At 41.1% G+C, this 11,036-nt stretch overlaps 1 protein-coding gene across 1 annotated transcript; it reads right to left on the bottom strand.

Moving 5' to 3' along the window:
• Positions 1-750: 750 nt before the first annotated feature.
• On the bottom strand, positions 751-9,049 carry LOC133976926 (NACHT, LRR and PYD domains-containing protein 12-like). The gene is made up of 13 exons (XM_062415064.1): positions 8,946-9,049; positions 8,437-8,586; positions 8,031-8,141; positions 7,617-7,736; positions 7,060-7,271; positions 4,796-6,650; positions 4,330-4,503; positions 3,807-3,980; positions 3,290-3,463; positions 2,350-2,523; positions 2,102-2,275; positions 1,855-2,028; positions 751-1,019 (listed from the first exon to the last, which is right to left on the bottom strand). Exons 2-13 carry the CDS (start codon positions 8,568-8,570, stop codon positions 1,010-1,012), a joined length of 3,486 nt encoding a protein of 1,161 aa, XP_062271048.1. The 5' UTR covers positions 8,571-8,586; positions 8,946-9,049; the 3' UTR covers positions 751-1,009.
• Positions 9,050-11,036: the final 1,987 nt, after the last annotated feature.

The raw sequence follows: 11,036 nt of genomic DNA, 5'->3' as shown, positions 1-11,036 counted from the left end.
CAGTGAAGAGACAACAGCAGATCAAACCTCTAGTGTTGATGCAGTGTATAGGTTGTGCAGCAGCGCCCCCTGCTGGTCAACCTACTGTAGTACAGGTTCCACCTTAAGTCTAAGTTTAAAGTTCAGAAGATAAAACCTTTGTGATCACAGCAGTCATTTAAACACTTCACAGACAAATGTACATTTATTAATTATATTAAAGTCAAACACTGAGCAGAGAGGATCAGTCCCAGCTCGGGGGGGGGGGGGGGGGGGTTTACAGTCGCTCCTCTTTTCCTCCTCTGCTCCTCCTCTTTTCCTCCTCTGCTCCTGCTCCTCCTGCTGCTCCTCCTGCTGCAGGCTGCAGAGCTGCTAGTTAGTTGTTCTCCTGGTGGTGGGATGACGCACTGGTGACTAAAAACTATACTATAAACTGTGTGATGGATCAGTTCAGGGACAAACAGCTCAGAGGCTCTCTGCTCAGTCAGTGGAGGGTTTTATTTGGGTTGTTTTGCATGTTAATTATTGCAGTGCTCTCTTTAAGTGTTTTTAACTTGTGAAACAGTTTTAGTTTTATGTACCTGATAAGAAAGACAAAGTGAATCTGAAGAAACCAGAATTAAAAAAATAACTTTAATGTTTATTTATGACACAGTTGATGAATTATAAATGACATTTATACTTTACAGATAAGACTTTAAAAACACAGCTCAGAGAGATCACAGTGACATCACAGTGACATCACAGTGACATCACTAGGGTAGAGGACAGTCCAGCAGGTGGCAGTAATGTAACACTTATCTATACAAACCACCATAAACTCACCAGAGGAAGCAGATGGGGCAAAGCTGCATGTTTCTGTGCAAATGTTCATGTAATATATTTAAAATTCAAGTTTGTGAAACAGATGAGAAACAAAAGCAAAGAAGCAAAGAAAGCAAAGAAAGCATGGATACATGTTCTGACGTCTTTGCTGAGTTCAGACATGACGATGCAGCAGCTTGAACGACGTCCTCTGTACAGTCCAACTTTATTTAAACCTGAAGGGATGAACAACACATCAGTCACCTTCAGGTCACATGATCACAGCGAAGTCAACATCTGATTGGAAGAAGTTCTCCTTAAAGTCCTAATGCAGTAAAAGTCCTGCAGTATTATGAGTAGTTAAAGTAACACTGAAATATTGGATCATTTGAACATTTATTGAAATGAAAGCATGAGAGAAGTTTAGAGGAGCTGTTAACAACTCATAGACATCTGAGATGTGAGCGACTACACACTGCTGTCTGGTTCCATCTTTAACAATGTGTTGTATTTATAAAGCTTGTTATATTATATATATATAAAATATAATATATATATATATATTATCCATTGTGTCAAATCTGCTTCTGAAAAGTAACTAAAGCTGTTAAATAAATGTAGTGGAGTAGAAAGTAAAGTACTAGTACCTCAAACTGTACTGCAGTAAAGTACAAGTACCTCAAACTGTACTGCAGTAAAGTACAAGTACCTCAAACTGTACTACAGTAAAGTACAAGTACCTCTAACTGTACTACAGTAAAGTACAAGTACCTCAAACTGTACTGCAGTAAAGTACAAGTACCTCCAACTGTACTGCAGTAGAGTACAAGTACCTCAAACTGTACTACAGTAAAGTACAAGTACCTCAAACTGTACTGCAGTAAAGTACAAGTACCTCAAACTGTACTGCAGTAGAGTACAAGTACCTCTAACTGTACTACAGTAAAGTACAAGTACCTCTAACTGTACTACAGTAAAGTACTAGTACCTCTAACTGTACTACAGTAAAGTACCTCGTTACTTTCCAGCTCTGTATCATGAAGCAGAAATGCTTGCGTGAGCTCTACTGACCTCAGAGTCTCCAGTTTACAGTCTGGACTCTCCTGAAAATCAAAGAGTAGCTTCCGTCCTGAATCCTGCAGCTTGTTGAGGCTCAGATCCAGATCTCTCAGATGGGAGGGGTTGGACTTCAGAGCTGAGGCCAGAGATGAACAGCCTTTATCTGTGATGTGACAGTCCTTCAACCTGCAGATAGACAGATGTTATCAAACCACAGCTGGTTTTTAGATTCTGTACAGAGGAAAAAGAGATTGTGTACCATAACGTCTCCAGTCCACAGTTTGGACTCTGCAGCCCAGCAGACAGTAACTCCACTCCTGAATCCTGCAGCTTGTTGAGACTCAGATCCAGCCTTCTCAGGTGGGAGGGGTTGGTCTTCAGAACTGAGGCCAGATATAAGCAGCTGTCCTTTGTCATCAGACAGTTCTTCAACCTGCACAGAGGACATGATTTTAACAAACCACAGATTGCTGTCAGATCGATACAGAAGCTAAATATATAACCTACCTCAGAGTCTCCAGTCTGCAGTGTGGACTCTCCAGGCCAAAGGACAGCAGCTTTACTCCTGAATCCTGCAGCTTGTTGTAGCTCAGATCCAGCTCTCTGAGATGGGAGGAGTTGGAGCTCAGAGCTGAGGCCAGATGTGAGCAGGAGCTCTCTGACAGTTCGCAGTGATTAAGTCTGTAATTTCAGGATAAACAGTTTAGGATCAGTGATGTATGTTTATTTAACACTTTGGTTTATTTTGACTGGGATTTTATATTCTTGCTTAAACAGATATAAATCTTTTAGGAAACTGTAGTAATATTTTTATGATATCAACAATGCCTGAAACTGACCTGTGGAAAAAGACACAGCTTCCTTATTTTCTTTGTGGTTTGACTCAACTGAGCCGAATAGGATTTACTTAATTTCACAGAGATATGATGCACAGAGCAAAAACAGGATGCTGAACAGCTTGAGGTGCGACACAGACACAACTGACAGGTTTTATACCAACTATGACTGAAATACATTTACACACATTCATATTTTCCTTCTCTTTTATAATTTCTTTTTTAATGTTTTCTGTCAGTTTATATTTTTACTTTAATTTGACAACTCTGAAATGAACCATATTACTCAAAATACTATTAATATTAATTGTATACCCATATATTCTCTCTTAACATTGTCAGAATCGATGATATTCTGATTGATACATTGATTTGGTTATACAGTATTATGCTATATTCACAGTGTTCATGTACCGTAAATGCACTCAAATGTAGAATTTATTTCAGTCATTGCCAGAGGTAAAAAAAACCGAACAGATATTTAACATCTCCAGTTGGTCATTTAATTATCAGTTCCAGGTTGTAGTAAAAACTCAATTCCTTTTACTCAACATACAACAAATAAAAGTTTCCTGAAGAAGATCTAAAAGAAAGACGGTCCGTGAACTGACCTCAGTCTCTCCAGTCTGCAGTTTGGACTCTGCAGTCCCTCAGAGAGCTGCTTCACTCCTGAATCCTGTAGCTCGTTGTTATTCAGGTCCAGCTCTCTCAGATGGGAAGGGTCCGAGCTCAGAGCTGACGCCAAAGAAGCACAGCTGATCTCTGACAAACTGCAGCGACTCAATCTGAAGAAAGGATAAAATATTTCACAAAATCAAATTCATAATAAATCTGAGCAAATGGTTTCTTTGTCCTTAATAATGGACTAAAGTCCTGAGAAGTTTGGACATATTGTGATGTGTTTACTGATTTAGGCTTGCTGGATCACCAGTAAGCCTAGAATGTTAGCGACATACTCTAAAAATAGTCCTGTATTAAAACAGCATAAAAGGCTGTGTTAGTGGTGGCATGTTGCTTCAGGTACAGGTATGACATGAAATATGGTCCATGAAGTCGGTTGGAGTAACAGATCTGTACATTTGAAGGTTTATCAGACACCAAAAGAAGAAGGTGAAGATGGTGTCTGACCTCAGAGTCTCCAGTCTCCACTGTGGACTCTCCAGTCCCTCAGTCAGCAGCTTCAGTCCTGAATCCTGCAGGTTGTTAGAGCTCAGCTCCAGCTCTCTCAGATGGGAGGGGTTGGACTTCAGAGCTGAGGTCAGAGAAACACAGCTGTTCTCTGTTAGTCCACAATTAGCAAGTCTATAAAAAAGAGATAAAATCTCTATCAGAGATGACATGGTAAGAAAAAAGATAATATTTGAATTGACTGAATAGTATTCCCAACACCGTCACACAAATGTGTGTATATGCTGAGCAAAATTTTAAACACTTTTGTTTTTGTTTATAACAAAAAAGTACAAGAATTTGTTAACATTTGTATCTGTGATTATTTCATCTGATGCCATGGTAACATAGCAGCATGATGAAGAGAATAAGAGTTTTTGTTCTACAAAGATCGAAGAGAAGATGAATGTCTGATACATCATTTTCAGGTTGTTTAAATTTTGCCCAGTTTAAGATTTACAAAAGTAAAAGTAAGTGAACTGACGAAAGAGTCTCGAGTCTACAATGTGGACTCTCCAATCCGGCAGACAAGAGCTTCACTCCTGAATCTTGTGGCTTGCTTCCTCTCAGGTCCAGCTCTCTCAGGTGGGAGGGGTTGGACTTCAGAGCTGAGGCAACAACTTCATAGTGAGTCTCTGAGAGCCAACATTCATGAAGTCTGGGAAGACAAAGTGAATGTAAAGTCAAAATGAAAAATATGTGTACCAAACGTAGGTGGAGTGGAAAATACACAGCATGTTTATTTCCCCTGACATGATAATCAATCTCTAAAGCAGAGACATCTGTGGCAACGTGTGTTTATCAAATGTTTATTTTCAAACTCTTGTCTTCAAACAATTTAGACACTTAAATCACCTCCCAAATTGTCTTTTCCAATTCTGAACCCTGCTGCCAGACACTGTGACAGTGGCTCCACAAAGCTGTACAATGATGTTACAATCTGGACTTACCGAGCCTTTCTGCAGTTCCTCACAGCTGGGATCAGTCTCAGTCGACCCTCCAGTGATGTGTTGTACTTCTCCAGGTCCAACTCATCCAGAACCTCCTCTGACATCTGCAGCATGTAGGCCAGAGCTGAGCAGTGGATATCAGAGAGTTCCTTCCCTGATCTGTTGTCTGACTTCAGGAACTCTTGAATCTCCTGATGTACTGAGCGGTCGTTCATCTCCATCAGACAGTGGAAGATGTTGATGCTTCTGTCAGGAGAAATTCTGTGGGTATTCATCTCTTTCAGGTTGCTGATGACTCTCTGGATGGTTTCTGGACTGTTATCTGTCTGACCCAGCAGGCTTCCTAAGAGACTCTGGTTGGACTCCAGAAAGAGGCCATGAAGGAAGCGGACAAACAGGTCCAGGTGGCCATTTTCACTGAAGAGAGATTTCTCCATGGCTCCCCTCAGGAAGACATCCAGAGATGGGTAATGAGTGTCTTCTTCCTCTTCTTCTCCCTCTTCTTCTTCTTCTTCTGCTTCTTCTTCTTCTTCTTCTTCCACATCTCCCAGGAAGTCCTCCAGTACCTTTGTCTTCCTGCTGGTGTAACAGTGGTACATGTAGACTGCAGCCAGAAACTCCTGAACGCTCAGATGAACAAAGCTGTAGACTGTTTTCTGGAAGATCACACTCTCTCTTTTGAAGATCTGTGTACAAACTCCTGATAACACCGAGGCCTCTGTGACATCAAGACCACACTGCTCCAGGTCTTCTTGGTAGAACATGATGTTTCCTTTCTCCAGTTGTTCAAACGCCAGCCTCCCCAGCTTCAGAAGAAGTTCACTGTCAGCCTCCGTCAGCTCCTGTGGACTCCTCTCATGTCCCTCATCATACTTGTTCTTCTTCCTCTTTGTCTGAACCAGCAGGAAGTGTGAGTACATGTCAGTCAGGGTCTTGGGCAGCTCTCCTCTCTGGTCTGAAGTCAACATGTGGTCCAGAACTGTAGCAGTGATCCGGCAGAAGACTGGGATGTGACACATGATGTGGAGGCTCCTGGATGTCTTGATGTGTGAGATGATTGTGCTGGACTGCTTTTCATCACTGAATCTCCTCCTGAAGTACTCCTCCTTCTGGGCGTCAGTGAAGCCTCGTACTTCTGTTACCCTGCTAACACATGAAGGAGGGATCTGATTGGCTGCTGCAGGTCGGGAAGTTATCCAGACGAGAGCCGAGGGAAGCAGCTTCCCCTCGATGAGGTTTGTCAACAGCACCCTGACTGATGACTTCTGTGTGACATCAGACACGACCTCACTGTTGTTGAAATCCAGTGAAAGTCTGCTTTCATCCAGGCCGTCAAAGATGAACAGAACTTTACAGACAGCAAGCTTCTCTGCTGTGAGCTTCTGTAATGTTGGATAGAAAACATGGATCAGCATGAGCAGACTGTACTGCTCATCTTTGATCAAGTTCAGCGCCCTGAACGAGAACAGAATCAGCAGACTGATATCTTGGTTGTTGGAGCGCTGTGCCCAGTCCAGAGTGAACTTCAGCACTGAGAAGGTTTTTCCAACGCCAGCGACGCCGTTCATCAGAACCACTCTGATGTGTTTCTGTTGGTCAGGTAAGACTTTAAAGATGTCCTGACACTTGATTGGAGCGTCATGGAGGGTCTCCATCTTGGAAGCTGTTTCAAGCTGCCACACCTCATGTTGGGTATTAACCTCTTCACTCTGTCCCTCTGTGATGTACACCTCAGTGAAGATGCTGATGAGGAAGGTTTTAGTTCCTGCTTCATCAGTTCCTTGAGTCACACATTCAGATGTGCTGCTCAGACTGATCTGATGTTCATCTAAAACCTCCTGCAGACCACTTTCTGCTGAAAGAGAAGAGAAATAGTTCATTCAGTTAAAGACATTCACATCCCAACCTTCTCCCCTCTCCTCTGTTGTTCCTCAAGGCTCTGTCCTCAGTCCTATTTATCATGTATCTCCTTCCTCTTGGTCATATTTTCCCAAAATACAACATCCATTTCCATTGTTACGCGGACGACACCCAGCTCTACCTCTCTTCTAATGTTACCCGGTCGGCCTACTTCCATCTTCACAATTAACCGCCTCCGTCCGTCCCTCACTTCCAACAGCGCTGCCATCCTGGTCCAGACTCTAGTCACATCCCGCCTAGACTATTGTGACTCCTCTTCGGTCTCCCCACAAGTCCATACGTACAATAATCTAAAATGTTGTTTTCAGAGATGATGACATCAGCAGACAGATCTTCAGTCTTACTTTGTACAGTGCTGGTCTGACTGTCTGTCTGCAGTCCAGGTCTGGTTCTGGATCCTTCTGCACACTGGGGACAGGAGGAGTCTCCTGATGAAGCAGACTGGTCCCAGTATGAGGTGATGCACTGGCTGCAGAACCAGTGTCCACAGCTGGTAGAGACTGGATCCTTCAGGACGTCCTGACACAAAGAACAGCAGGACGGCTGCTCCTGAGTCCTTCAAAAATAATAAAGACAGACATGGATTTATAGTCTGGTAACCTCAGCCTCAGGTGGCAGATTATCATGATGGTAGGAAGGAAGGTGCAGCTAAGGGGGCTAAGGTGTTCTGTGATACAAACATTATCATCATTTCTGACTACAGATGTGGTCTATTAGACCATTAGTAGATCTATTTTGGTTAAAGGGTATTACACTAGCTAAAGTTAAGCAATAATGAGTTGCTGCTGTCAGACTAGATGCTACTTCTACTTTTATACAGTCTTTAGTAGTTCTTATATAAGAGCATTTTCACATCCTTATAACATCTTCAGGTCAGTTTACAGTAGAAACAGTCTCTTACTTTGAGTCTGAGGGTCCAGGTTCATTACTGAAGAATGGAGGCTCTTCTTTAGAGACATCACTCTTCACAGAAAGACAACTGGGTGGTAAAGAATCTGCTCTCTCCTTGTGGTGCTGACCTCTGAAAACAGCAAAAACATGTTATTCACATTATATAATAACTGCAAACATATCAAAAGGACAAAGGGTCTCTGAACTCACAAAGAATGTCACTGTCAATAGTTTGTAGAATATAAAGCTTGTAGCAGAGGATCCTGCTAGCTTACCTTTGGTTTTACCTCATACTGTTATATTACTAACTTTGGCTTATAAATACATTCCTGTTATTTGATTAACAACAATCATACAGACGGGTACAATAGAGGTTTTTGGCTTCCTCCTCGTGTAGTTAAAAGCAGGAGAAACAGTCTCTTACTTTGAGGGTCCAGGTTCATTACTGAAGTGTGGAGGGGATTCTCTGGACCAATCACTCTTCACAGAAGGACAACTGGGTAGTAAATCTGCTCTCTTCTTGTGGTGCTGACCTCTGGAAACAACAAACACATTTTATTTAAATATAACCTGTAAAATGATCAAAAGGACAAAGGGTCTCTCACTGTAGGACCCTAACCCCCTCAGACGGACAACTGATCAATATGATGACTCAAACATTACGTCATTGTTTGTGAATCAGAAGCTGTAAATCTGTCAGTAGATTCAGACCATTATGTTTTTATTTAGCATATTTAGTATTGAACTAATCTAAAGTAACCAGAAAGCGTTCATCATCTTCATCATCGTCGTCATCATCATCATCATCATCATCATCAGTAGAAACTTACTTTGTGTCTGAAGGTTCATGACTGAAGGATTCAGGTAAATCTTTGGAGCGATGACTCTTCACTGACTGACAGCTCTCGTCTTCATCACTCATCTCCTCCTCTTCATCACTCATCTCCTCCTCTTCATCACTCATCTCTTCTTCCCTCAGTCTGAGTTTAATCATGAAAACAAACACAGAAGTTTAATGTGTAAAACGTTTCTGATGTTTTGAAGCTTCAACCAATCAGATGTCAGAGGGAAAACCCGTCATTATGTTTCCTGTTTAACAGGAAACTCCTGCAGGTTAGAAACCAACACGTGAATAAACAAAGTTAAACTATTGAACATAGTTATTAAACATAGTTATTAAACTGCAAATTCAGCACAACATATTGTTTAAACTTTGATATTTGATCATTTCTAGCATTAATCTTGTGACGCGTTTAAACAAACAACGATGTAATCTTTGTGTAACTCTAACATCAGTCTGGCTTCATGTTACAAATATAAGTTAAAGAAGTTTAATAACCTGCAGCTGCTCCTCTCTTTCTTCTCTTTTCTCTCTCTTTCTTCTTTTCTCTGTTTCTTCTCTTTTCTCTGTGCAGCAGATGTTTTAATGAATGAAAGATGAACTACTTTCACTTTCCTGGAAATGAGGCTGAGTTTGAGGGGCGGAGTTAGATTCAGGTGTCAGGTTTGAAGAGGGACTACTGCACATGCGCAGTAGTGTTCTCCACTGCACATGCGCAATAGTGTTCTCCCCGCTGGCCCCGCCCTCTATTGCGATGACGTCACATACTTTTAAAATCAATTTAAAAGTTTTAAAAACATGAAACCTCCATGGATCGAAAGTTCAGTAGTTACAGACTTTTATACTTTATGTTAAATAAATGAAAATAAAAGATAAAACATGTTCATCTCAACAGGACAGTGATGTGTTATCTTCTTTATTTATATTATACAGACATCAGCTGGTTTCAGATACAAACAGCTGCTGGATGTTATCAGCTGTGAGTAATTAAAGCAGCAACACGTCACATCCTGATTTATTCTAATTTAACTTTAGATGTACCTGTCAATCAAACAGTGTGGGGGCGGGGCTTCCGTAGATCCCTGCAGTCACAGGTTTAACTCTGAATGCAACTTTAATGGTTTGTTTAAAAAGTGTTATGATTAGTTTTCTTCTTATTGGTGAAAGGATGAAAGCTGCAGGAGATTAATGAAAGTGACAAACACAACAAAGTTCAGGGTTTAGAGTCAAAGTGAAAGAAGCAGCAGTTTGAGGGTTGATCCTTAATGTTACTGCTTCAGATATCAGCTGCAGTGTGTTGGTTTGGCCAGCAGGTGGAGCTGCTGCATCATTAATAAACTCAGACTTCATTCATCACACTGTTTGATCAACTTCTTTAAACTAAATTAAACATCTGAAAACATTTGATTTTGTTGGCTGAGAAAAGGAGTTTATAGTTTTTCACAGTAAGACTTCACACAGACGTAAAGTTGTTATATGTACTTTATTTAAACCTGTTTCTGTATCAACACGTCTAATGACTGCACACACAAGCTGAAGACTTGAGCTCTGCAGTCAAAGTGAAGAAAGAAGTGTGATGGCCGACTGCTCCAGTTTCAGTCTGATGAAGATATTATTAGACTGACATGAGAAGGTGTTACATTCACCTCAATAACACACACAACACCACACACACCTGTTAGCCCAACAATTAGTGCTGGAACTAGTACTCACACACTGTACTGCAGTAAAAGTACCAATACAGTCATCTACAAATACTCTATTACAGTAAAAGTACTGCAGTATTATGAGTGATGTAGTATGCAGTATTACAGTAAAAGTACTGCAGTATTATAGTGATGTAGTATGCAGTATTACAGTAAAAGTACTGCAGTATTATGAGTGATGTAGTATGCAGTATTACAGTAAAAGTACTGCAGTATTATGAGTGATGTAGTATGCAGTATTACAGTAAAAGTACTGCAGTATTACAGTAAAAGTACTGCAGTATTACAGTAAAAGTACTGCAGTATTACAGTAAAAGTACTGCAGTATCGATGTGTATTTTCCAGTGGTTGTTATAAATGTTTCTCTGTTAAAGTAACAAACATGTTTTTACTACTTGTGACCATGTTCCCGTCATCAGTTGGGTGTAATGAGCCTCTCAGCCTGGGGGGGGGCGCTGCTGAAGCTGCAGACTTCTGACTGTCGGTGTTTTATTTAAATAAATAAACAACCTGATTGGTCAGAGAGTTCACAGAGAATCAACCAACCAGCACACTGACTGACAACAGCAACTGTGTGTGTGTGTGTGTGTGTGTGTGTGTGTGTGTGTGTGTGTGTGTGTGTGTGTGTGTGTGTGTGTGTGTGTGTGTGTGTGTGTGTGTGTGAGCTGGTCCTCAAATAGAGTTTGGTCTCTTTGTCTGAACTTCATCGTGTTCACAGACCGTCAGTGGATTCATCAACGAGCCGATCAGCTGATCAGTCGTCAGGACTTCTGGATCCAGACTGAAAACGTAAGAAACTATTTGTGTTTCAGTGTTTGAGTGTTTGAGTGATGAAGGTCACAGGTTTGATTCTGTTAAAGTAGAAAACAGCCAGAATGAAACA

Source organism: Scomber scombrus, unplaced genomic scaffold, assembly GCF_963691925.1.
Source record: "Scomber scombrus unplaced genomic scaffold, fScoSco1.1 SCAFFOLD_224, whole genome shotgun sequence".
Lineage (NCBI taxonomy): Eukaryota > Metazoa > Chordata > Actinopteri > Scombriformes > Scombridae > Scomber > Scomber scombrus.
The sequence above is the reverse complement of the archived record's forward strand: the minus strand, read 5'-3'. Positions and strand labels throughout refer to the sequence as shown.